General features: G+C 48.9%; 2 protein-coding genes and 4 long non-coding RNA genes across 110 annotated transcripts in view; 3 read left to right on the top strand and 3 right to left on the bottom strand.

Annotated features, from left to right (window-relative positions):
* Positions 1–5,542, top strand: part of smad3b (SMAD family member 3b) — a 24,763-nt gene extending 19,221 nt beyond the window's left edge. Inside the window, 1 exon segment of the mRNA XM_052481088.1 lies at positions 4,619–5,542. Within this exon segment, the coding sequence (XP_052337048.1) occupies positions 4,619–4,742 (124 nt within the window). The 3' untranslated portion in view covers positions 4,743–5,542.
* Positions 5,246–7,850, bottom strand: LOC127912192 (uncharacterized). 50 transcript variants are annotated; one of them, XR_008081439.1, is made up of 9 exons: positions 7,701–7,850; positions 7,036–7,499; positions 6,804–6,955; positions 6,529–6,725; positions 6,297–6,339; positions 6,145–6,220; positions 5,961–6,034; positions 5,463–5,540; positions 5,246–5,390 (listed from the first exon to the last, which is right to left on the bottom strand). It is a non-coding gene; the product is annotated as an uncharacterized LOC127912192 (long non-coding RNA). The 50 variants fall into 50 exon arrangements; XR_008081447.1 differs by lacking the exon at positions 6,297–6,339 and having other exon boundaries at positions 6,605–6,647; positions 6,687–6,725; XR_008081448.1 differs by having other exon boundaries at positions 6,687–6,725.
* LOC127912191 (uncharacterized) lies at positions 5,570–7,498 on the top strand. The gene is made up of 3 exons (XR_008081417.1): positions 5,570–5,834; positions 6,203–6,358; positions 6,398–7,498. It is a non-coding gene; the product is annotated as an uncharacterized LOC127912191 (long non-coding RNA).
* A 2,116-nt stretch (positions 7,851–9,966) lies between the features above and the next one.
* Positions 9,967–15,883, top strand: LOC127912190 (uncharacterized). Of its 50 annotated transcripts, none has more exons than XR_008081381.1 (7): positions 9,969–13,983; positions 14,016–14,299; positions 14,364–14,523; positions 14,929–15,244; positions 15,303–15,368; positions 15,529–15,656; positions 15,721–15,883. It is a non-coding gene; the product is annotated as an uncharacterized LOC127912190 (long non-coding RNA). The 50 variants fall into 50 exon arrangements; XR_008081404.1 differs by having other exon boundaries at positions 9,970–13,983; positions 14,929–15,120; positions 15,275–15,368; XR_008081387.1 differs by having other exon boundaries at positions 9,971–13,983; positions 14,929–15,120; positions 15,275–15,304; positions 15,465–15,656.
* Positions 15,884–17,313: 1,430 nt separating this feature from the next.
* The window catches only part of aagab (alpha and gamma adaptin binding protein), a 26,934-nt gene continuing 16,747 nt past the window's right edge, over positions 17,314–27,500 (bottom strand). Inside the window, exons 8-10 of the mRNA XM_052481087.1 lie at positions 21,027–21,131; positions 19,407–19,456; positions 17,314–18,916 (exon numbers count right to left, since the gene is read on the bottom strand). Of these exons, the coding sequence (XP_052337047.1) occupies positions 18,839–18,916; positions 19,407–19,456; positions 21,027–21,131 (233 nt within the window). The 3' untranslated portion in view covers positions 17,314–18,838. The remainder of the gene's footprint in view (positions 18,917–19,406; positions 19,457–21,026; positions 21,132–27,500) is intronic.
* LOC127912189 (uncharacterized) lies at positions 19,569–20,526 on the bottom strand. 7 transcript variants are annotated; one of them, XR_008081364.1, is made up of 4 exons: positions 20,313–20,526; positions 20,095–20,282; positions 19,939–20,004; positions 19,569–19,874 (listed from the first exon to the last, which is right to left on the bottom strand). It is a non-coding gene; the product is annotated as an uncharacterized LOC127912189 (long non-coding RNA). The 7 variants fall into 7 exon arrangements; XR_008081362.1 differs by having other exon boundaries at positions 19,569–19,842; XR_008081361.1 differs by having other exon boundaries at positions 19,569–19,810.

Here is a 27,500-nt window from a genome sequence, read left to right as displayed (position 1 = left end):
TGAAGTCTGGGGAAGCGGTGAAGTCTGGGGAAGCGGTGAAGTCTGGGGAAGCTGTGAAGTCTGGGGAAGCTGTGAAGCCTGTTGAAGCGGTGAAGTCTGGGGAAGCTGTGAAGTCTGGGGAAGCTGTGAAGTCTGGGGAAGCTGTGAAGTCTGGGGAAGCTGTGAAGTCTGGGGAAGCGGTGAAGTCTGGGGAAGCTGTGAAGTCTGGGGAAGCTGTGAAGTCTGGGGAAGCTGTGAAGTCTGGGGAAGCTGTGAAGCCTGGGGAAGTGGTGAAGTCTGGGGAAGCTGTGAAGTCTGGGGAAGCGGTGAAGTCTGGGGAAGCGGTGAAGTCTGGGGAAGCTGTGAAGTCTGGGGAAGCGGTGAAGTCTGGGGAAGCGGTGAAGTCTGGGGAAGCTGTGAAGTCTGGGGAATCGGTGAAGTCTGGGGAAGCTGTGAAGCCTGGGGAAGCTGTGAAGCCTGGGGAAGCTGTGAAGTCTGGGGAAGCTGTGAAGTCTGGGGAAGCTGTGAAGTCTGGGGAAGCGGTGAAGTCTGGGGAAGCTGTGAAGTCTGGGGAATCGGTGAAGTCTGGGGAAGCTGTGAAGTCTGGGGAAGCTGTGAAGTCTGGGGAAGCTGTGAAGTCTGGGGAAGCTGTGAAGTCTGGGGAATCGGTGAAGTCTGGGGAAGTGGTGAAGTATGGGGAAGTGGTGAAGTCTGGGGAAGTTGTGAAGTCTGGGGAAGCTGAGAAGTTTGGGGAATCGGTGAAGTCTGGGGAAGCTGTGAAGTCTGGGGAAGCTGTGAAGTCTGGGGAAGCTGTGAAGCCTGGGGAAGCTGTGAAGCCTGGGGAAGCGGTGAAGTCTGGGGAAGCGGTGAAGTCTGGGGAAGCGGTGAAGTCTGGGGAAGCTGTGAAGTCTGGGGAGGCTGTGAAGTCTGGGAAACTGAAGCGCAAGCCTACAGAAATTGGTTCAGTTATGGCCTTAATTTTTTGTTGTTAATATGGGCAGAAGGATGATGGGTCCTCTAGAGGAAGAGAATGTAGAGAGGAGGGAGTAGAAGGATGATGGGTCCTCTAGAGGAAGAGGAGGGAGTAGAAGGATGATGGGTCCTCTAGAGGAAGAGAATGTAGAGAGGAGGGAGTAGAAGGATGATGGGTCCTCCAGAGGAAGTAGAGAGGAGGGAGTAGAAGGATGATGGGTCATCTAGAGGAAGAGAATGTAGAGAGGAGGGAGTAGAAGGATGATGCGTCCTCTAGAGGAAGAGGAGGGAGTAGAAGGATGATGGGTCCTCTAGAGGAAGAGGATGTAGAGAGGAGGGAGTAGAAGGATGATGGGTCCTCTAGAGGAAGAGGATGTAGAGAGGAGGGAGTAGAAGGATGATGGGTCCTCTAGAGGAAGAGGAGGGAGTAGAAGGATGATGGGTCCTCTAGAGGAAGAGGAGGGAGTAGAAGGATGATGGGTCCTCCAGAGGAAGAGGAGGGAGTAGAAGGATGATGGGTCCTCTAGAGGAAGAGGAGAGAGTAGAAGGATGATGGGTCCTCCAGAGGAAGAGGAGGGAGTAGAAGGATGATGGGTCCTCTAGAGGAAGAGGAGGGAGTAGAAGGATGATGGGTCCTCTAGAGGAAGAGGAGGGAGTAGAAGGATGATGGGTCCTCCAGAGGAAGAGGAGGGAGTAGAAGGATGATGGGTCCTCTAGAGGAAGAGGAGAGAGTAGAAGGATGATGGGTCCTCTAGAGGAAGAGGAGGGAGTAGAAGGATGATGGGTCCTCCAGAGGAAGAGGAGGGAGTAGAAGGATGATGGGTCCTCCAGAGGAAGAGGAGGGAGTAGAAGGATGATGGGTCCTCCAGAGGAAGAGGAGGGAGTAGAAGGATGATGGGTCCTCTAGAGGAAGAGGAGGGAGTAGAAGGATGATGGGTCCTCCAGAGGAAGAGGAGGGAGTAGAAGGATGATGGGTCCTCTAGAGGAAGAGAATGTAGAGAGGAGGGAGTAGAAGGATGATGGGTCCTCTAGAGGAAGAGAATGTAGAGAGGAGGGAGTAGAAGGATGATGGGTCCTCCAGAGGAAGAGGAGGGAGTAGAAGGATGATGGGTCCTCCAGATGAAGAGGAGGGAGTAGAAGGATGATGGGTCCTCCAGATGAAGAGGAGGGAGTAGAAGGATGATGGGTCCTCCAGAGGAAGAGGAGGGAATGGAAGGATGATGGGTCCTCCAGATGAAGAGGAGGGAGTAGAAGGATGATGGGTCCTCCAGATGAAGAGGAGGGAGTAGAAGGATGATGGGTCCTCTAGAGGAAGAGGATGTAGAGAGGAGGGAGTAGAAGGATGATGGATCCTCCAGAGGAAGAGGATGTAGAGAGGAGGGAGTAGAAGGATGATGGGTCCTCTAGAGGAAGAGGAGGGAGTAGAAGGATGATGGGTCCTCCAGAGGAGGGAGTGGAAGGATGATGGGTCCTCTAGAGGAAGAGGAGGGAGTGGAAGGATGATGGGTCCTCTAGAGGAAGAGGAGGGAGTAGAAGGATGATGGGTCCTCTAGAGGAAGAGGAGGGAGTAGAAGGATGATGGGTCCTCCAGAGGAAGAGGAGGGAGTAGAAGGATGATGGGTCCTCTAGAGGAAGAGGAGGGAGTAGAAGGATGATGGGTCCTCTAGAGGAAGAGGAGGGAGTGGAAGGATGATGGGTCCTCCAGAGGAAGAGGTGGGAGTGGAAGGATGATGGGTCCTCCAGAGGAAGAGGAGAGAGTAGAAGGATGATGGGTCCTCTAGAGGAAGAGGAGGGAGTAGAAGGATGATGGGTCCTCCAGAGGAAGAGGAGGGAGTAGAAGGATGATGGGTCCTCCAGAGGAAGAGGAGGGAGTAGAAGGATGATGGGTCCTCTAGAGGAAGAGGAGGGAGTAGAAGGATGATGGGTCCTCCAGAGGAAGAGGAGGGAGTGGAAGGATGATGGGTCCTCCAGAGGAAGAGGTGGGAGTGGAAGGATGATGGGTCCTCCAGAGGAAGAGGAGAGAGTAGAAGGATGATGGGTCCTCTAGAGGAAGAGGAGGGAGTAGAAGGATGATGGGTCCTCCAGAGGAAGAGGAGGGAGTAGAAGGATGATGGGTCCTCTAGAGGAAGAGGAGGGAGTAGAAGGATGATGGGTCCTCCAGAGGAAGAGGAGGGAGTGGAAGGATGATGGGTCCTCTAGAGGAAGAGGAGGGAGTAGAAGGATGATGGGTCCTCTAGAGGAAGAGGAGGGAGTAGAAGGATGATGGGTCCTCTAGAGGAAGAGGAGGGAGTAGAAGGATGATGGGTCCTCTAGAGGAAGAGGAGGGAGTGGAAGGATGATGGGTCCTCCAGAGGAAGAGGAGGGAGTGGAAGGATGATGGGTCCTCTAGATGTTTAGGTTTCCTCCATAACATGGATAATACTATGATTTTTTAAAAATGTATTTCACCTTTATTTAATCAGGTAGGCCAGTTGAGAACACCTTTATTTAACCAGGTAGGCCAGTTGAGAACACCTTTATTTAACCAGGTAGGCCAGTTGAGAACAAGTTCTCATTTACAACTGCGACCTGGCCAAGAATAAAGCAAAGCAATTCGACGCAAACAACAACACAGAGTTACACATGGAGTAAAACAAACATGCTGTCAATAATACAGTAGAAACAAAATAAAACAAAAAGTCTATATACAGTGAGTGTAAATGAGGTAAGATAAGGAAATAAATAGGCCATGGTGGCGAAGTAATTACAATATAGCAATTAAACACTGGAATGGTAGATGTGCAGAATATATGATAATATTCTGATCAGAGTAGAGCTTCGCATCATCCCATGGCTTCATGCACATAGCAGAAATATCACTGAAATATTTAAACTTCCTACAAGTCACCTATATTGAAACAGGCAATTTTATTGGCTGTTGAAGAGCAGATGGACAGCATCATGTTCAGGTCAGTCATCTAGAACGCCAAACGTAGGATTCTGGAATCAGGAACTGGTGCGCACGTGTGTGTTCATCCATTTCAGCCTGTTTTGGGGAGGCGAGCAAGAGTCGACTCCTTCGAGTCAAACCGCAGGAGTCTGAGTCGACTCCAAGAATCCTGGAATCGTGCAAAACCAAGAGGAGGAAGGAGGATAAAGACAGGAAAAGAGAGTGTGTGTGTGTGTGGTCACTATGCGTGTGTGCTCTGCGGCGGAGACAGACTTGGAGAGGAGGGAGAGAGCGAGAGGATGGGGGGGATAGGGTGTGAGACAGGGTGTGAGACGGCGGCAGAGAGAGAGAGTTGACTAACGGGGGAGGAATGTAGGGAGGGCAGAGGACGTGGGTGGAGGGAGGGACAGAGGTGATCGTGTTCAGACGGACTAGAGAACACGGAAGGGGACTCCCACTGGACTCTCCCTGGCCTGAGTCATGTTTCAAACACACAACTAGCAAAACAGACTTCGTAGAACCACACAAGATGTAGGTAGAACACTTTAACTTAAGAGTTGAGATGTAGGCTAAACATCAGTTAAACAGACTTATTGATTTATGAAATGTTATTGATACAAGTTGTTTGTTGAATTGTTATCTGTAATGTTTACTAGCGAAAGTGAAAGAGCAAGTTTGCTGTGTTGCTGTTTTATACAAAAGATGAACACATTTTCATTAATCTCCCTCTCCCCTCAGGCGACAGACCGTAACCAGCACCCCTTGTTGGATTGAGCTGCACCTCAATGGCCCTCTCCAGTGGCTGGATAAAGTACTGACACAGATGGGCTCCCCCAGCATCCACTGTTCTAGTGTCTCCTAAATACACGCACGCAGGTGCGCAGACAGAACAGTCATTCTGGAAAAGTACCTTTTTTCTCTCACGGCTAACTAACTTACCAGGAAGTTTGAAAAGACAGGCTGAGTGGGCCGGGGAAGCTTATATTCATGATCTCGCCTTGACTGACAGCTCTTTGAAAGCTGATGTCAAGCAACTGGGATGCAGTGAGCAGTGTTGGGAGTAAAATTATCTCAAGCTAATGTGGTGATACACAAAGCAACTCAAACAGCATTGAAAATGCATCAATTATGTCAACAACAAAAATTCATACGTCCACCATTTGGCATGTCCCTTGTGATGCAGTTCACAGCAGCACTGACGGATGTGTTGACATGACAACTGCATCTGAGTTTTGAACGACCCTTACCCTCCTTTTGTTCCATGCTGGCTGAAGACCCTAGCTAGCCAGTCACTAGCTAACACCAGACAAAGACCTAGCTAGCCAGTCACTAGCGAACACCAGACAAAGACCCTAGTTAGCCAGTCACTAGCTAACACCAGACAAAGACCTAGCTAGCCAGTCACTAGCTAACACCAGACACAGATGAAGACCTAGCTAGCCAATAACTAGCTAACACAAGACATAAAGACCTAGCTAGCCAGTCACTAGCTAACACCAGACATAAAGACCTAGCTAGCCAGTCACTAGCTAACACCAGACATAAAGCTAGCCAGTCACTAGCTAACACCAGACATAAAGACCTAGCTAGCCAGTCACTAGCTAACACCAGACATAAAGACCTAGCTAGCCAGTCACTAGCTAACACCAGACATAAAGACCTAGCTAGCCAGTAACTTGGTAACACCAGACAAAGCCCTAGCTAGCCAGTAACTAGCTAACACCAGACACAGATGAAGACCTAGCTAGCCAGTAACTAGCTAACACCAGACATAAAGACCTAGCTAGCCAGTCACTAGCTAACACCAGACATAAAGACCTAGCTAGCCAGTAACTAGCTAACACCAGACATAAAGACCTAGCTAGCCTGTAACTAGCTAACACCAGACATAAAGACCTAGCTAGCCAGTCACTAGCTAACACCAGACATAAAGACCTAGCTAGCCAGTAACTAGGTAACCCCAGACAAAGACCTAGCTAGCCAGTCACTAGCTAACACCAGACATAAAGACCTAGCTAGCCTGTAACTTGGTAACACCAGACAAAGACCTAGCTAGCTAACACCAGACACAGATGAAGACCTAGCTAGCCAGTAACTAGGTAACACCAGACAAAGACCTAGCTAGCCAGTCACTAGCTAACACCAGACAAAGACCTAGCTAGCCAGTCACTAGCTAACACCAGACAAAGACCTAAGCCAGTAACTAGCTAACACCAGACATAAAGACCTAGCTAGCCTGTAACTTGGTAACACCAGACAAAGACCTAGCTAGCCAGTCACTAGCTAACACCAGACATAAAGACCTAGCTAGCCAGTAACTAGGTAACACCAGACAAAGACCTAGCTAGCCAGTCACTAGCTAACACCAGACATAAAGACCTAGCTAGCCTGTAACTTGGTAACACCAGACAAAGACCTAGCTAGCCAGTAACTAGCTAACACCAGACACAGATGAAGACCTAGCTAGCCAGTAACTAGGTAACACAAGACATAAAGACCTAGCTAGCCAGTCACTAGCTAACACCAGACATAAAGACCTAGCTAGCCAGTCACTAGCTAACACCAGACATAAAGACCTAGCTAGCCAGTCACTAGCTAACACCAGACATAAAGCTAGCCAGTCACTAGCTAACACCAGACATAAAGACCTAGCTAGCCAGTCACTAGCTAACACCAGACATAAAGACCTAGCTAGCCAGTAACTTGGTAACACCAGACAAAGACCTAGCTAGCCAGTAACTAGCTAACACCAGACACAGATGAAGACCTAGCTAGCCAGTAACTAGCTAACACCAGACATAAAGACCTAGCTAGCCAGTCACTAGCTAACACCAGACATAAAGACCTAGCTAGCCAGTAACTAGCTAACACCAGACATAAAGACCTAGCTAGCCTGTAACTAGCTAACACCAGACATAAAGACCTAGCTAGCCAGTCACTAGCTAACACCAGACATAAAGACCTAGCTAGCCAGTAACTAGGTAACACCAGACAAAGACCTAGCTAGCCAGTCACTAGCTAACACCAGACATAAAGACCTAGCTAGCCTGTAACTTGGTAACACCAGACAAAGACCTAGCTAGCCAGTAACTAGCTAACACCAGACACAGATGAAGACCTAGCTAGCCAGTAACTAGGTAACACCAGACAAAGACCTAGCTAGCCAGTCACTAGCTAACACCAGACATAAAGACCTAGCTAGCCAGTCACTAGCTAACACCAGACAAAGACCTAGCTAGCCAGTAACTAGCTAACACCAGACATAAAGACCTAGCTAGCCTGTAACTTGGTAACACCAGACAAAGACCTAGCTAGCCAGTCACTAGCTAACACCAGACATAAAGACCTAGCTAGCCAGTCACTAGCTAACACCAGACAAAGACCTAGCTAGCCAATAACTAGCTAACACCAGACATAAAGACCTAGCTAGCCAGTCACTAGCTAACACCAGACATAAAGACCTAGCTAGCCAGTCACTAGCTAACACCAGACATAAAGACCTAGCACGCCAGTAACTAGCTAACACCAGACAAAGATGAAGACCTAGCTAGCCAGTAACTAGCTAACACCAGACATAAAGACCTAGCTAGCCAGTAACTAGGTAACACCAGACAAAGACCTAGCTAGCCAGTAACTAGCTAACACCAGGCATAAAAGACCTAGCTAGCCAGTCACTAGCTAACACCAGACATAAAGACCTAGCTAGCCAGTCACTAGCTAACACCAGACATAAAGACCTAGCTAGCAAGTAACTAGCTAACACCAGACAAAGATGAAGACCTAGCTAGCCAGTAACTAGCTAACACCAGACATAAAAGACCTAGCTAGCCAGTCACTAGCTAACACCAGACATAAAGACCTAGCTAGCCAGTCACTAGGTAACACCAGACAAAGACCTAGCTAGCCAGTCACTAGCTAACACCAGACAAAGACCTAGCTAGCCAGTCACTAGCTAACACCAGACACAGATGAAAGGGGAAAGATATATATATATATAATATATAAGTATATTTGCCATAAATTAATAGGTTAAACATTGTATTATATATGCTGACATCCTACAGTCAAATTGTGGCACCAGTAGAGTGGCTATCTAGTTATATAAACCACACCCCTCTGCAAACACATCTTCCCCGATGTCGTTGTTATTTAAATTAGTTACGAGAATATCACGTGCCCATTGGTGTATTAAAATGAGAGTTAAGGTGACGTCACCTTAATAATGAATCCAAGTGTTTGACACGGGGGACCAGTGACTTTAGGATCAAACGTCATCCGTGTAGAAACAACAGTTACTTTTCATACTTTGGTAATTTCATCCAAAATATCATCACATTTCATGAAGAACATGAATATTTCTCTCAAATCTGTGATTTAAAAAAAAAATATATATATATATATATATATATGTGTCTGGAGATTTGGTTTACTCCGTTAGATTTGTCTAAAAATCCTAAATGAGTCAGGAATGAGCAGGGACAGCTATACAGGGCACAACGCCAGATGGGATTTGTAGTTTATTTACCTTTTTAATTGTAGTTTTATTTTGTTTGGACTGTTCTTCTCAACAGTAGCATTTAGTGTATCATATTGATTTGATGGTGTTTTTTTTAACTGTTGTACTTTGGCATCTTTGTGGTATTTGCTCAACATCTATAGCATGTTGGTGTTTTCGTTCATGAACTCATAATCATGCCTCTACATTAGTGTGTCCATTATTTGGTGAATTCTATTCATTGTTCAGAGGGTTGAGTGGAGAGGACAGTGCTGGACAATGGAGGACAGTTCTGGACAATGGAGGACAGGGCTGGGCGGAGGAGGACAGTGATGGATGGAGGAGGACAGTGATGGACATTGGAGGACGGTGCTGGACGGTGCTGGACGAAGAGGCATTTGGTTTTACTCAGAGATGTAATAATGAATCAGTTTCAACGGAGCGTGTTGTCCTGCTCATCGCTGTCAGACACAATGCTCTGTGTATAATACGCCTGCTGTCTATTTCAAGGAACCAACGAAGCACTTTTCCCTCCAGGCTTGTTAACCATAATGCATTGCAGGATTTGGGTCAATTCTATTTGCTGTCAGCCAACTCAGGAAGTAAATTGTAAATCCAATTCAATAATTGAAAAAAGGCATATTTTCATCTGATGTATTATCTATTTATTACTATCATTTATTTAATACATTCATCTATTAATACTCATCTATCATCTAATCTATTTATCTATTAATACTCATCTATCATCTAATCTATTTATCTATTATCTAACCTATTATCATCTAATCTATTATCTATTATCATCTAATCTATTATATATTATCATCTAATCTATTTATCTATTATCATCTAATCTATTTATCTATCATCTAATCTATTTATCTATTAATACTCATCTATCATCTAATCTATTTATCTATTATCATCTAATCTATTATCTATTATCATCTAATCTATTTATCTATTATCATCTAATCTATTTATCTATTATCATCTAATCTATTTATCTATTATCATCTAATCTATTATCTATTATCATCTAATCTATTTATCTATTATCATCTAATCTATTATCTATTATCATCTAATCTATTTATCTATTATCATCTAATCTATTTATCTATTATCTAATCTATTATCTATTATATTATCATCTAATCTATTATCATCTAATCTATTTATCTATTATCTAATCTATTATCATCTAATCTATTATCATCTAATCTATTTATCTATTATCTAATCTATTATCTATTATCATCTAACCTATTATCATCTAATCTATTTATCTATTATCATCTAATCTATTTATCTATTATCTAATCTATTATCTAATCTATTATCATCTAATCTATTTATCTATTATCATCTAATCTATTTATCTATTATCATCTAATCTATTATCATCTAACCTATTATCATCTATCCTATTATCATCTAATCTATTATCATCTAATCTATTATAATCTAATCTATTTATCTATCATCTAATCTATTTATCTATTATTATCTATCATCTAATCTATTTATCTATTATCATCTAACCTATTATCATCTTATCTATTATCATCTAATCTATTATCATCTAATCTATTTATGTATTATCATCTAATCTATTATCATCTACTCTTATCATCTAACCTATTATCATCTACTCTATTATCATCTAACCTATTATCATCTAACCTATTATCATCTAATCTATTATCATCTACTCTATTATCATCTACTCTATTATCATCTAACCTATTATCATCTAACCTATTATCATCTAACCTATTATCATCTAATCTGTTATCATCTAATCTATTATCATCTAACCTATTTATCTATTATTATCTATAATCTAATCTATTTATCTATTATCTAACCTATTATCATCTAATCTATTTATCTATTATCTAACCTATTATCATCTATCATCTAATCTATTTATCTATAATCTAATCTATTATCATCTAATCTATTATCATCTAACCTATTATCATCTATCATCAAATCTATTGATCTATTATCTAATCTATTATCTATTATCTAATCTATTTATCTATTATCATCTAATCTATTATCTAATATATTATCTATTATCATCTAATCTATTTATCTATTATCATCTAATCTTTTATCTATTATCATCTAATCTATTATCTATTATCATCTAATCTATTTATCTATTATCATCTAATCTATTATCATCTAATATATTATCATCTATCATAATCTATTTATCTATTATCATCTATCATCTATTTTATTTTTATTTCCCCTTTATTTAACCAGGTAGTCCAGTTGAGAACAAGTTCTCATTTACAATTGCGACCTGGCCAAGATAAAGCAAAGCAGTTTGACACATACAACAACACAGTTACACATGGAGTAAAACAAACATACAGTCAATAATACAGTAGAAAAATAAGTCTATATACAATGTGAGCAAATGAGGTGAGATAAGGGAGGTAAGGCAATAAATAGGCCATAGTGGCGAAATAATGACAATATACCAATTAAACACAAGTGATTAATGTGCAGAAGATGAATGTGCAAGTAGAGATACTGGGGTGCAAAGGAGCAAGATAAATAAATAAATAACAGTATGGGGATGAGGTAGTTGTTTGGGCTAAATTATAGGTGGGCTATGTACAGGTGCAGTAATCTGTGAGCTGCTCTGACAGCTGGTGCTTAAAATTAATGAGGGAGATATGAGTCTCCAGCTTCAGTGATTTTTGCAGTTCGTTCCAGTCATTGGCAGCAGAGAACTGGATGGAGAGGCGGCCAAAGGAAGAATTGGCTTTGGGGGTGACTAGTGAGATATACCTGCTGGAGCGTGTGCTACGAGTGGGTGCTGCTATGGTGACCAGTGAGCTGAGAGAAGGTGGGGCTTTACCTAGCAGAGACTTGTAGATGACCTGGAGCCAGTGGGTTTGGCGACGAGTATGAAGCGAGGGCCAGCCAACGAGAGCGTACAGGTCACAATGGTGGGTAGTATATGGGGCTTTGGCGACAAAACGGATGGTACTGTGATAGACTACATCCAATTAGCTGAGTAGGGTGTTGGAGGCCATTCCGGAAATGACATCACCGAAGTCGAGGATCGGTAGGATGGTCAGTTTAACAAGGGTATGTTTGGCAGCATGAGTGAAGGATGCTTTGTTGCGAAATAGGAAGCTGATTCTAGATTTAACTTTGGATTGGAGATGCTTAATATGAGTCTGGAAGGAGAGTTTACAGTCTAACCAGACACCTAGGTATTTGTACTTGTCCACACATTCTAAGTCAGAACCGTCCAGAGTAGTGATGCTGGACGGGCGGGCAGGTGCAGGTAGCGAACGGTTGAAGAGCATGCATTTAGTTTTACTTGCGTTTAAGAGCAGTTGGTGGCCACGGAAGGAGAGGTGTATGGCATTGAAGCTTGTCTGGAGGTTAGTTAACACAGTGTCCAAGGAGGGGCCAGAAGTATACAGAATGTTGTATACTTATCTAATCTATTATCATCTAAACGATTATCATATCTATTACCTTAAATATTTAATATATTTTTTTATCTATTATCATTTTATCGTTTTTTTTTTATCTATTTTCATCTGCTTTCATAATTGGTCTATTTTAATACAGAATGGTCTATTTTAATCTATTTTAATACAGAATGGTCTATTTTAATACAGATTATGATCTATTTTAATACAGATTAAGATATATTTTAATCCAAAAGGTAGGTATAAATGCTGGCAGCTCTAGAGGTGTGTTTTTGTAAAGATTGTCATTGGTTTGATTATGGTTACTGGGTCTTCTCCCCTCCCAGTGCAGGGGTGTCATTATGGTTACTGGGTCTTCTCCCTCCTAGTGCAGGGGTGTCGTTATGGTTACTGGGTCTTCTCCCCTCCTAGTGCAGGGGTGTCGTTATGGTTACTGGGTCTTCTCCCTCCCAGTATAGGGGTGTCGTTATGGTTACTGGGTCTTCTCCCCTCCTAGTGCAGGGGTGTCATTATGGTTACTGGGTCTTCTCCCTCCTAGTGCAGGGGTGTCGTTATGGTTACTGGGTCTTCTCCTCCTAGTGCAGGGGTGTCGTTATGGTTACTGGGTCTTCTCCCTCCTAGTGCAGGGGTGTCGTTATGGTTACTGGGTCTTCTCCCCTCCTAGTGCAGGGGTGTCGTTATGGTTACTGGGTCTTCTCCCTCCTAGTGCAGGGGTGTCGTTATGGTTACTGGGTCTTCTCCCTCCCAGTATAGGGGTGTCATTATGGTTACTGGGTCTTCTCCCTCCCAGTACAGGGGTGTCATTATGGTTACTGGGTCTTCTCCCTCCTCCTAGTACAGGGGTGTCATTATGGTTACTGGGTCTTCTCCCTCCCAGTACAGGGGTGTCATTATGGTTACTGGGTCTTCTCCCTCCCAGTACAGGGGTGTCGTTATGGTTACTGGGTCTTCTCCCTCCCAGTACAGGGGTGTCATTATGGTTACTGGGTCTTCTCTCCTCCTAGTACAGGGGTGTCATTATGGTTACTGGGTCTTCTCCTCCTAGTACAGGGGTGTCATTATGGTTACTGGGTCTTCTCTCCTCCTAGTACAGGGTGTCATTATGGTTACTGGGTCTTCTCCCTCCCAGTACAGGGGTGTCGTTATGGTTACTGGGTCTTCTCCCTCCCAGTACAGGGGTGTCGTTATGGTTACTGGGTCTTCTCCCTCCTAGTACAGGGGTGTCGTTATGGTTACTGGGTCTTCTCCTCCCAGTACAGGGGTGTCATTATGGTTACTGGGTCTTCTCCCTCCCAGTGCAGGGGTGTCATTATGGTTACTGGGTCTTCTCCCTCCCAGTACAGGGGTGTCATTATGGTTACTGGGTCTTCTCCCTCCTAGTACAGGGGTGTCATTATGGTTACTGGGTCTTCTCCTCCCAGTACAGGGGTGTCATTATGGTTACTGGGTCTTCTCCCTCCTCCTAGTACAGGGGTGTCATTATGGTTACTGGGTCTTCTCCCTCCCAGTATAGGGGTGTCATTATGGTTACTGGGTCTTCTCCCTCCTCCTAGTACAGGGGTGTCGTTATGGTTACTGGGTCTTCTCCCTCCTAGTACAGGGGTGTCATTATGGTTACTGGGTCTTCTCTCCTCCTAGTACAGGGGTGTCATTATGGTTACTGGGTCTTCTCCTCCTAGTACAGGGGTGTCATTATGGTTACTGGGTCTTCTCTCCTCCTAGTACAGGGGTGTCATTATGGTTACTGGGTCTTCTCCCTCCTAGTACAGGGGTGTCATTATGGTTACTGGATCTTCTCTCCTCCTAGTACAGGGGTGTCATTATGGTTACTGGGTCTTCTCTCCTCCTAGTACAGGGGTGTCATTATGGTTACTGTGTCTTCTCCCTCCCAGTATAGGGGTGTCATTATGGTTACTGGGTCTTCTCCTCCTAGTACAGGGGTGTCATTATGGTTACTGGGTCTTCTCCCTCCCAGTATAGGGGTGTCATTATGGTTACTGGGTCTTCTCCTCCTAGTACAGGGGTGTCGTTATGGTTACTGGGTCTTCTCCCTCCTAGTACAGGGGTGTCATTATGGTTACTCCAGCATGCTGTAGAGAGGTTTCTGATTGGATCCAGCGTGCTGTAGAGAGGTTTCTCATTGGATCCAGCATGCTGTAGAGAGGTTTCTGATTGGATCCAGCGTGCTGTAGAGGTTTCTGATTGGATCCAGCATGCTGTAGAGAGGTTTCTGATTGGATCCAGCGTGCTGTAGAGAGGTTTCTGATTGGATCCAGCATGCTGTAGAGAGGTTTCTGATTGGATCCAGCGTGCTGTAGAGGTTTCTGATTGGATCCAGCATGCTGTAGAGAGGTTTCTGATTGGATCCAGCATGCTGTAGAGAGGTTTCTGATTGGATCCAGCGTGCTGTAGAGAGGTTTCTGATTGGATCCAGCATGCTGTAGAGAGGTTTCTGATTGGATCCAGTGTGCTGTAGAGAGGTTTCTGATTGGATCCAGCATGCTGTAGAGAGGTTTCTGATTGGATCCAGCGTGCTGTAGAGAGGTTTCTGATTGGATCCAGCGTGCTGTAGAGAGGTTTCTGATTGGATCCAGCATGCTGTAGAGAGGTTTCTGATTGGATCCAGCGTGCTGTAGAGAGGTTTCTGATTGGATCCAGCGTGCTGTAGAGAGGTTTCTGATTGGATCCAGCGTGCTGTAGAGGGTTTCTGATTGGATCCAGCGTGCTGTAGAGGTTTCTGATTGGATCCAGCGTGCTGTAGAGGGTTTCTGATTGGATCCCGCGTGCTGTAGAGGGACTCTGATTGGATCCAGCGTGCTGTAGAGAGGTTTCTGATTGGATCCAGCATGCTGTAGAGAGGTTTCTGATTGGATCCAGCATGCTGTAGAGGGTTTCTGATTGGATCCAGCGTGCTGTAGAGGGTTTCTGATTGGATCCAGCATGCTGTAGAGGTTTCTGATTGGATCCAGCATGCTGTAGAGAGGTTTCTGATTGGATCCAGCATGCTGTAGAGGTTTCTGATTGGATCCAGCATGCTGTAGAGAGGTTTCTGATTGGATCCAGCATGCTGTAGAGAGGTTTCTGATTGGATCCAGCATGCTGTAGAGAGGTTTCTGATTGGATCCAGCGTGCTGTAGAGAGGTTTCTGATTGGATCCAGCGTGCTGTAGAGAGGTTTCTGATTGGATCCAGCGTGCTGTAGAGAGGTTTCTGATTGGATCCAGCGTGCTGTAGAGAGGTTTCTGATTGGATCCAGCATGCTGTAGAGAGGTTTCTGATTGGATCCAGCATGCTGTAGAGAGGTTTCTGATTGGATCCAGCATGCTGTAGAGAGGTTTCTGATTGGATCCAGCGTGCTGTAGAGGTTTCTGATTGGATCCAGCATGCTGTAGAGGTTTCTGATTGGATCCAGCGTGCTGTAGAGGTTTCTGATTGGATCCAGCGTGCTGTAGAGGTTTCTGATTGGATCCAGCGTGCTGTAGAGAGGTTTCTGATTGGATCCAGCATGCTGTAGAGAGGTTTCTGATTGGATCCAGCATGCTGTAGAGAGGACTCTGATTGGATCCAGCATGCTGTAGAGAGGTTTCTGATTGGATCCAGCATGCTGTAGAGAGGTTTCTGATTGGATCCAGCATGCTGTAGAGAGGTTTCTGATTGGATCCAGCATGCTGTAGAGAGGTTTCTGATTGGATCCAGCGTGCTGTAGAGAGGTTTCTGATTGGATCCAGCATGCTGTAGAGAGGTTTCTGATTGGATCCAGCATGCTGTAGAGAGGTTTCTGATTGGATCCAGCATGCTGTAGAGAGGTTTCTGATTGGATCCAGCATGCTGTAGAGAGGACTCTGATTGGATCCAGCGTGCTGTAGAGAGGTTTCTGATTGGATCCAGCGTGCTGTAGAGAGGTTTCTGATTGGATCCAGCGTGCTGTAGAGAGGACTCTGATTGGATCTCCACTAAAGGAAGAACATTTCCTTTAAATTTCAATCACTGTAAAACGTACATCTCCACAATGCAGATTGAATGGACCCTTAGACTGGGGGGAGAATATGTTGGATGTTGGAGAATATGCCAAAGTTTATTTTCACTTCCTTGGGGGATCTGGGAACCAAGCTAGCTTTTTGATAGTGTCACAAAATTAAAAAAAATAAAAAATAAATGTGGAAGAGACAAACTAATAATTGATCAATGAATCATTTCCAGTGATTTGGTGCCACTTGTGTTACATCATACAGAACGCACACCGGTTAATGATGGATTTATGTAGGTCTTTAATCAGACAGAGTGTAATTGTAATGTCTTGCTAATGATTACATTAAAAAAGGCACATCACTTTATTTTTTGTAACTTTTCTACAAGGTGACTGTGGAACCCAGAACAACGATCAAACAAAAGGACAAAACACAATATAATATAATAATATAATCCATATTCTACAGCAGGGGTGTCCAAACCCCTCCCCGGGGCCCCCCTCAGTGGTGTCCAAACCCCTCCCCGGGGCCCCCCTCAGGGGTGTCCAAACCCCTCCCCGGCCCCCCTCAGGGGTGTCCAAACCCCTCCCCGGGCCCCCCCTCAGGGGTGTCCAAACCCCTCCCCGGGCCCCCCCTCAGGGGTGTCCAAACCCCTCCCCGGGCCCCCCCTCAGTGGTGTCCAAACCTCTCCCGGGCCCCCCTCAGTGGTGTCCAAACCCCTCCCCAGGGACCCCCTCCCTCAGCCATTCCAAACCTCCCCCTCAGCCGTTCCAAACCTCTCCCGGGGCCCCCCAGCCGTTCCAAACCTCTCCCCCGCCCCCTCAGCCGTTCCAAACCTCCCCCTCAGCCGTTCCAACCCCCTCCCTCAGCCATTCCAAACCTCCCCCTCAGGGGTGTCCAAACCTCTCCCCGGGGCCCCCCCCTCAGCCATTCCAAACCTCTCCCCCCTCAGGGGACCCCTCCCTCAGCCATTCCAACCCCCCTCAGCCATTCCAAACCTCACCCCTCAGTGGTGTCCAAACCTCTCCCCGGGGCCCCCCCCTCAGCCATTCCAAACCTCTCCCCGGGGCCCCCCCCTCAGCCATTCCAAACCTCTCCCCGGGGACCCCCCCCTCAGCCATTCCAAACCTCTCCCCGGGGCCCCCCCCTCAGCCATTCCAAACCTCTCCCCGGGGCCCCCCCCCCAGCCATTCCAAACCTCTCTCCCCCCTCTGCTGTTCCATGTGATCTATTCCAGAGCTAACACATAATTCAACTAATTTAAAGAACAACATTGTGAAATGTCTGAGGGTTCCCAGAGGAAAAGGTTTGGTAACTAGTTATCTTTAACGTCGTCACTCGTCATGACCGGACAACAGACTCGTACAGGAGAAGAGGGACGATGGATCAGTTCAATTAGCCTTCACTCATCATGGCATTTATCCATTTTTATATTGATAAAAGGGTGTTCGTTTTGTTTGATTATATATATATATATATATATATATATATATAATTATTTTTTTAAATTTTCAATGACGGCCTACCGGGGAACAGTGGGTTAACTGCCTTGTTCTGGGGCAGAACGACAGATTTTTACCTTGTCAGCTCGGGGGTTTGAACTTGCAACCTTCCGGCTACTAGTCCAATAATATTAACTGTTTAAAAAGGTGGTTTTAAATTGTGTACAGTTGTATTTTCTGTATTGTTCCTCATCCTCTTAGGTCTCAAGGTCTCAATGTTTTTTGTATTTTTACCAGGGATAAACACATGAACACCAAACATCCCAATTAAACATCCATGGAACAGCCAGTCTTTTTAGTCTCTTCCAGAACCTGGGCAGACTGGACACCCCACAGCTTACTAGCCTGGTCCCAGATGTTTGTCCGGACTTGCCAGCTCCTTCAGTATGGTCATTGGGTTGGGAAGATGGCACTAAACAGATCTGGGAACCAAGCTAGCTTTTCGATAGTGTCACAAAATAAATAAATGTGGAAGAGACAAACTAATAATTGATAATATGACGATAAGCACTCCCCTCTCTTCAACCTGGCCAGAGTCCCTCCCAGTCTCTACTCAATCGTCCACGGTTCCTGAGTTGGGAGCAGACCAGGCGTATATTCATTAGTCTAACACCGTAGAGAAACATTTTACAACGTGAAATGTTTTGCAACAAAAAATAAAAAGTTCCTATTGTTCTGTTTGCTTCCTAGTGAATAAAACCCCAGGATGGGGAGGAGCCCCAGGAAGGGGAGGAGCCCCAGTAAGGGGAGGACTGGAGACAGGAAGGGGAGGACTGGGGACAGGAAGGGGAGGAGCCCCAGGAAGGGGAGGACTGGAGACAGGAAGGGGAGGAGCCCCAGGAAGGGGAGGACTGGAGACAGGAAGGGGAGGAGCCCCAGGAAGGAGAGGACTGGGGACAGCAAGGAGAGGACTGGGGACAGCAAGGGGAGGACTGGGGACAGCAAGGGGAGGACTGGGGACAGCAAGGGGAGGACTGGGGACAGCAAGGGGAGGACTGGGGACAGCAAGGGGAGGACTGGGGACAGCAAGGGGAGGACTGGGGACAGCAAGGGGAGGACTGGGGACAGCAAGGGGAGGACTGGGGACAGCAAGGGGAGGACTGGGGACAGCAAGGGGAGGACTGGGGACAGCAAGGGGAGGACTGGGGACAGGAAGGGGAGGACTGGGGACAGGAAGGGGAGGACTGGGGACAGGAAGGGGAGGACTGGGGACAGCAAGGGGAGGACTGGGGACAGGAAGGGGAGGACTGGGGACAGGAAGGGGAGGACTGGGGACAGGAAGGGGAGGACTGGGGACAGGAAGGGGAGGACTGGGGACAGGAAGGGGAGGACTGGGGACAGCGAGGGGAGGACTGGGGACAGCGAGGGGAGGACTGGGGACAGCGAGGGGAGGACTGGGGACAGGAAGGGGAGGACTGGGGACAGGAAGGGGAGGACTGGGGACAGGAAGGGGAGGACTGGGGACAGCGAGGGGAGGACTGGGGACAGGAAGGAAGAGCGTGACTCCTCAGTCTCCCCTTAACTCTCCTCCCCTGACGACAGGCCTTCTATCTCATCCTGGTCTCCTCCGATTGCCGTCCAAAACGCCTTGGCAACCTGCAGAGCAAGTAATCAGGTTTCAGGCATTTGGCCGCAATCAACATTATGCAGATTACAAGAGGACATTACAGGGTTTATTAGCCCTGGTCCTCCGCCAGGACAGGATGAAGAAACACAAAATCTACACAGATGACAAGAGGACATTACAGGGTTTATTAGCCCTGGTCCTCCGCCAGGACAGGATGAAGAAACACAAAATCTACACAGATGACAAGAGGACATTACAGGGTTTATTAGCCCTGGTCCTCCGCCAGGATAGGATGAAGAAACACAAAATCTACACAGATGACAAGAGGACATTACAGGGTTTATTAGCCCTGGTCCTCCGCCAGGATAGGATGAAGAAACACAAAATCTACACAGATGACAAGAGGACATTTACAGTTTGACACCGACAGTCAGAAGAACCAAGTATGAATATAATTTGATTTAAAAAAAAAATGGGGGTGTAACATTTTAAAATGGTTGTGTTTAGGGGTGAAGCTACCTTCTCGGCATGGAGTTTCCTCTGTTCAGGAGGTAGCCATGAAGCCTTATCTGTAGAGAGAAAAACAGAACGGCAATATCGTATGACATTGTTCTGTAATATACAGAGGTTGTCAATGACAACCAAGGCCGGGATGCAATCAAAAACCGCTCTAAAAGCACGCTGGATCCAATCAGAAACCTCTCTACAGCATGCTGGATCCAATCAGAAACCTCTCTACAGCACGCTGGATCCAATCAGAAACCTCTCTACAGCACGCTGGATCCAATCAGAAACCTCTCTACAGCACGCTGGATCCAATCAGAAACCTCTCTACAGCACGCTGGATCCAATCAGAAACCTCTCTACAGCACGCTGGATCCAATCAGAAACCTCTCTACAGCACGCTGGATCCAATCAGAAACCTCTCTACAGCATGCTGGATCCAATCAGAAACCTCTCTACAGCATGCTGGATCCAATCAGAAACCTCTCTACAGCATGCTGGATCCAATCAGAAACCTCTCTACAGCATGCTGGATCCAATCAGAAACCTCTCTACAGCACGCTGGATCCAATCAGAAACCTCTCTACAGCACGCTGGATCCAATCAGAAACCTCTACAGCATGCTGGATCCAATCAGAAACCTCTACAGCATGCTGGATCCAATCAGAAACCTCTCTACAGCACGCTGGATCCAATCAGAAACCTCTACAGCATGCTGGATCCAATCAGAAACCTCTCTACAGCACGCTGGATCCAATCAGAAACCTCTCTACAGCATGCTGGATCCAATCAGAAACCTCTCTACAGCATGCTGGATCCAATCAGAAACCTCTACAGCACGCTGGATCCAATCAGAAACCTCTACAGCACGCTGGATCCAATCAGAAACCTCTCTACAGCATGCTGGATCCAATCAGAAACCTCTACAGCACGCTGGATCCAATCAGAAACCTCTCTACAGCACGCTGGATCCAATCAGAAACCTCTCTACAGCACGCTGGATCCAATCAGAAACCTCTCTACAGCACGCTGGATCCAATCAGAAACCTCTCTACAGCACGCTGGATCCAATCAGAAACCTCTCTACAGCATGCTGGATCCAATCAGAAACCTCTACAGCACGCTGGATCCAATCAGAAACCTCTACAGCACGCTGGATCCAATCAGAAACCTCTATAGCACGCTGGATCCAATCAGAAACCTCTATAGCACGCTGTACATTTACCAGTAGTACATCTACCAGTAGTGCACTGTGTAGGGAATAGGGTTCCAGTAGTGCACTGTGTAGGGATTAGGGTGCCAGTAGTGCACTGTGTAGGGAATAGGGTGCCAGTAGTGCACTATGTAGGGATTAGGGTGCCAGTAGTGCACGGTGTAGGGAATAGGGTGCCAGTAGTGCACTATGTAGGGATTAGGGTGCCAGTAGTGCACGGTGTAGGGAATAGGGTGCCAGTAGTGCACTATGTAGGGATTAGGGTGCCAGTAGTGCACGGTGTAGGGAATAGGGTGCCAGTAGTGCACTATGTAGGGATTAGGGTGCCAGTAGTGCACTATGTAGGGATTAGGGTGCCAGTAGTGCACTATGTAGGGATTAGGGTGCCAGTAGTGCACTGCCTTGCGTCTCCAGCCAGATACCTTTCATCTCCTTCAGTTTGGTGAAGAGGCGTTCGAAGTTCTCCACGTCCGCGTCCCCAGCCGTCAGGTTAGCCAGCTCCTGGATGTCCAAATCAAGCATCGGATCTACAGACAGAAAACACGTACTGAAGGCCTTCTGCGAACAGCTGGTAAAGCTTGGCGCTCGGGTTCCATTCCCGCTGCGCCCTTCCCATAAGAGAAATGTATGCATGACTACGTAAGTCGCTTTGGATAAAACATCAGCTAAAATGGGACAAATTATCCTTATAAATATGCTTCAGATTCCATACATTTAAATTGTTTAAAAATGGCCACTCGTCTTTATACTCAGAATCTATCATCCACTAACCACCACCACCACCGACAGTCCACTAACCACCACCAGTCCACTAACCACCACCACCGACAGTCCACTAACCACCACCACCGACAGTCCACTAACCACCGACAGCCCACTAACCACCACCAGTCCACTAACCACCACCACCGACAGTCCACTAACCACCACCACCGACAGTCCACTAACCACCACCACCGACAGTCCACTAACCACCACCAGTCCACTAACCACCACCACCACCAACAGTCCACTAACCACCACCAGTCCACTAACCACCACCACCACAGTCCACTAACCACCACCAGTCCACTAACCACCACCGACAGTCCACTAACCACCACCACCACCGACAGTCCACTAACCACCACCAGTCCACTAACCACCACCACCACCAACAGTCCACTAACCACCACCAGTCCACTAACCACCACCACTCCACTAACCACCACCAGTCCACTAACCACCACCACCGACAGTCCACTAACCACCACCACCACCACCAGTCCACTAACCACCACCACCGACAGTCCACTAACCAACACCACCGACAGTCCACTAACCACCACCACCGACAGTCCACTAACCACCACCACCGACAGTCCACTAACCAACACCACCGACAGTCCACTAACCACCACCACCGACAGTCCACTAACCACCACCACCACCGACAGTCCACTAACCACCACCACCGACAGTCCACTAACCACCACCACCACCAGTCCACTAACCACCACCACCGACAGTCCACTAACCACCACCAGTCCACTAACCACCACCACCGACAGTCCACTAACCACCACCAGTCCACTAACCACCACCACCAACAGTCCACTAACCACCACCGCCGACAGTCCACTAACTACCACCGCCGACAGTCCACTAACCACCACCAGTCCACTAACCACCACCAGTCCACTAACCACCACCAGTCCACTAACCACCACCAGTCCACTAACCACCGCCGACAGTCCACTAACCACCACCACCACCGACAGTCCACTAACCACCACCAGTCCACTAACCACCACCACCACCGACAGTCCACTAACCACCACCGACAGTCCACTAACCACCACCACCACCACCGACAGTCCACTAACCACCACCACCACCACCAGTCCACTAACCAACACCACCACCAACAGTCCACTAACCACCACCACCACCAACAGTCCACTAACCACCACCACCACCAACAGTCCACTAACCACCACCACCGCCACCACCACCACCACCAGTCCACTAACCACCACCAGTCCACTAACCACCACCACCGACAGTCCACCAACCACCACCACCACCACCACCAGTCCACCAACCACCACCACCACCAGACCACCAACCACCACCACCACCAGTCCACTAACCACCACCGACAGTCCACTAACCACCACCGCCACCGACAGTCCACTAACCACCACCACCGACAGTCCACTAACCACCACCGACAGTCCACTAACCACCACCACCGACAGTCCACTAACCACCACCACCACCGACAGCCCACTAACCACCACCACCACCAGTCCACTAACCACCACCACCACCACCGACAGTCCACTAACCACCACCACCGACAGTCCACTAACCACCACCACCACCAACAGTCCACTAACCACCACCACCACCACCGACAGTCCACTAACCACCACCACCACCACCGACAGTCCACTAACCACCACCACCGACAGTCCACTAACCACCACCACCACCGACAGTCCACTAACCACCACCACCACCGACAGTCCACTAACCACCACCACCGACAGTCCACTAACCACCACCACCGACAGTCCACTAACCACCACCACCACCAGTCCACTAACCACCACCAGTCCACTAACCACCACCACCGACAGTCCACTAACCACCACCGCCACCACCACCAGTCCACTAACCACCACCACCACCACCAGTCCACTAACCACCACCGACAGTCCACTATCCACCACCACCACCACCGACAGTCCACTAACCACCACCACCGACAGTCCACTAACCACCACCACCGACAGTCCACTAACCAACACCACCGACAGTCCACTAACCACCACCACCGACAGTCCACTAACCACCACCACCGACAGTCCACTAACCACCACCACCGACAGTCCACTAACCACCACCACCGACAGTCCACTAACCACCACCACCACCGACAGTCCACTAACCACCACCACCGACAGTCCACTAACCACCACCACCACCAGTCCACTAACCACCACCACCGACAGTCCACTAACCACCACCAGTCCACTAACCACCACCACCGACAGTCCACTAACCACCACCAGTCCACTAACCACCACCACCACCAGTCCACTAACCACCACCACCACAGTCCACTAACTACCACCGACAGTCCACTAACCACCACCAGTCCACTAACCACCACCAGTCCACTAACCACCACCAGTCCACTAACCACCACCAGTCCACTAACCACCGCCGACAGTCCACTAACCACCACCACCACCGACAGTCCACTAACCACCACCAGTCCACTAACCACCACCACCACCGACAGTCCACTAACCACCACCGACAGTCCACTAACCACCACCACCGACAGTCCACTAACCACCACCACCACCACCGACAGTCCACTAACCACCACCACCACCACCAGTCCACTAACCAACACCACCACCAACAGTCCACTAACCACCACCACCACCAACAGTCCACTAACCACCACCACCACCAACAGTCCACTAACCACCACCACCGCCACCACCACCACCACCAGTCCACTAACCACCACCAGTCCACCCACCACCACCGACAGTCCACTAACCACCACCGCCACCACCACCAGTCCACTAACCACCACCACCACCAGTCCACTAACCACCACCACCACCAGTCCACTAACCACCACCACAGTCCACTAACCACCACCACCGACAGTCCACTAACCACCACCACCGACAGTCCACTAACCACCACCGACAGTCCACTAACCACCACCACCGACAGTCCACTAACCACCACCACCACCGACAGTCCACTAACCACCACCACCACCAGTCCACTAACCACCACCACCACCACCGACAGTCCACTAACCACCACCACCGACAGTCCACTAACCACCACCACCACCAACAGTCCACTAACCACCACCACCACCACCGACAGTCCACTAACCACCACCACCACCGACAGTCCACTAACCACCACCACCACCGACAGTCCACTAACCACCACCACCACCGACAGTCCACTAACCACCACCACCACCGACAGTCCACTAACCACCACCACCGACAGTCCACTAACCACCACCACCGACAGTCCACTAACCACCACCACCACCAGTCCACTAACCACCACCAGTCCACTAACCACCACCACCGACAGTCCACTAACCACCACCGCCACCACCACCAGTCCACTAACCACCACCACCACCAGTCCACTAACCACCACCACCACCAGTCCACTAACCACCACCGACAGTCCACTAACCACCACCGCCACCACAGTCCACTAACCACCACCACCGACAGTCCACTAACCACCACCACCGACAGTCCACTAACCACCACCACCGACAGTCCACTAACCACCACCACCACCGACAGTCCACTAACCACCACCACCACCAGTCCACTAACCACCACCACCACCACCGACAGTCCACTAACCACCACCACCGACAGTCCACTAACCACCACCACCACCGACAGTCCACTAACCACCACCACCACCGACAGTCCACTAACCACCACCACCGACAGTCCACTAACCACCACCACCACCAACAGTCCACTAACCACCACCACCACCGACAGTCCACTAACCACCACCACCACCACCGACAGTCCACTAACCACCACCACCGACAGTCCACTAACCACCACCACCACCGACAGTCCACTAACCACCACCACCACCGACAGTCCACTAACCACCACCACCGACCCACTAACCACCACCACCGACAGTCCACTAACCACCACCACCACCAGTCCACTAACCACCACCAGTCCACTAACCACCACCACCGACAGTCCACTAACCACCACCACCACCGACAGTCCACTAACCACCACCACCACCACCGACAGTCCACTAACCACCACCACCACCGACAGTCCACTAACCACCACCACCACCGACAGTCCACTAACCACCACCAGTCCACTAACCACCACCAGTCCACTAACCACCACCACCACAGTCCACTAACCACCACCAGTCCACTAACCACCACCACCGACAGTCCACTAACCACCACCACCACCAGTCCACTAACCACCACCAGTCCACTAACCACCACCACCGACAGTCCACTAACCACCACCACCGCCAACAGTCCACTAACCACCACCACCACCACCACCACCACCGACAGTCCACTAACCACCACCACCACCACCGACAGTCCACTAACCACCACCAGTCCACTAACCACCACCACCACCACCGACAGTCCACTAACCACCACCAGTCCACTAACCACCACCACCACCACCACCGACAGTCCACTAACCACCACCAGTCCACTAACCACCACCACCACCGACAGTCCACTAACCACCACCACCACCACCACCAGTCCACTAACCACCACCACCGACATTCCACTAACCACCACCACCACCACCGACAGTCCACTAACCACCACCACCGACAGTCCACTAACCACCACCACCGACAGTCCACTAACCACCACCACCGACAGTCCACTAACCACCACCACCACCACCAACAGTCCACTAACCACCACCACCGACAGTCCACTAACCACCACCACCACCACCGACAGTCCACTAACCACCACCACCACCACCACCACCGACAGTCCACTAACCACCACCACCGACAGTCCACTAACCACCACCACCGACAGTCCACTAACCACCACCACCACCGACAGTCCACTAACCACCACCACCACCGACAGTCCACTAACCACCACCACCACCAACAGTCCACTAACCACCACCACCGACAGTCCACTAACCACCACCACCACCGACAGTCCACTAACCACCACCACCACCGACAGTCCACTAACCACCACCACCGACAGTCCACTAACCACCACCACCACCGACAGTCCACTAACCACCACCACCACCGACAGTCCACTAACCACCACCACCACCGACAGTCCACTAACCACCACCACCACCGACAGTCCACTAACCACCACCAACAGTCCACTAACCACCACCACCGACAGTCCACTAACCACCACCACAGTCCACTAACCACCACCACCACCAACAGTCCACTAACCACCACCACCGACAGTCCACTAACCACCGACCCACCCACCACCACCGACAGTCCACTAACCACCACCACCGACAGTCCACCCACCACCACCACCGACAGTCCACTAACCACCACCACCACCCGACAGTCCACTAACCACCACCACCACCGACAGTCCACTAACCACCACCACCACCGACAGTCCACTAACCACCACCAGTCCACTAACCACCACCACCACCGACAGTCCACTAACCACCACCACCACCACCGACAGTCCACTAACCACCACCACCACCACCGACAGTCCACTAACCACCACCACCGACAGTCCACTAACCACCACCACCACCAGTCCACTAACCACCACCACCACCACCACCAGTCCACTAACCACCACCAGTCCACTAACCACCACCACCGACAGTCCACTAACCACCACCGCCAACAGTCCACTAACCACCACCACCGACAGTCCACTAACCACCACCACCGCCAGTCCACTAACCACCACCACCACCACCACCACCACCACCGACAGTCCACTAACCACCACCACCACCGACAGTCCACTAACCACCACCACCACCGACAGTCCACTAACCACCACCACCACCGACAGTCCACTAACCACCACCAGTCCACTAACCACCACCACCACCACCGACAGTCCACTAACCACCACCACCACCGACAGTCCACTAACCACCACCACCACCGACAGTCCACTAACCACCACCAGTCCACTAACCAACACCACCGACAGTCCACTAACCACCACCACCACCGACAGTCCACTAACCACCACCAGTCCACTAACCACCACCACCACCACCGACAGTCCACTAACCACCACCACCACCGACAGTCCACTAACCACCACCACCACCGACAGTCCACTA

Source organism: Oncorhynchus keta, chromosome 26 (genome assembly GCF_023373465.1).
Source record: "Oncorhynchus keta strain PuntledgeMale-10-30-2019 chromosome 26, Oket_V2, whole genome shotgun sequence".
NCBI lineage: Eukaryota > Metazoa > Chordata > Actinopteri > Salmoniformes > Salmonidae > Oncorhynchus > Oncorhynchus keta.
Note: the sequence above shows the minus strand (reverse complement) of the source record. Positions and strands in the feature narration are given on the sequence as shown.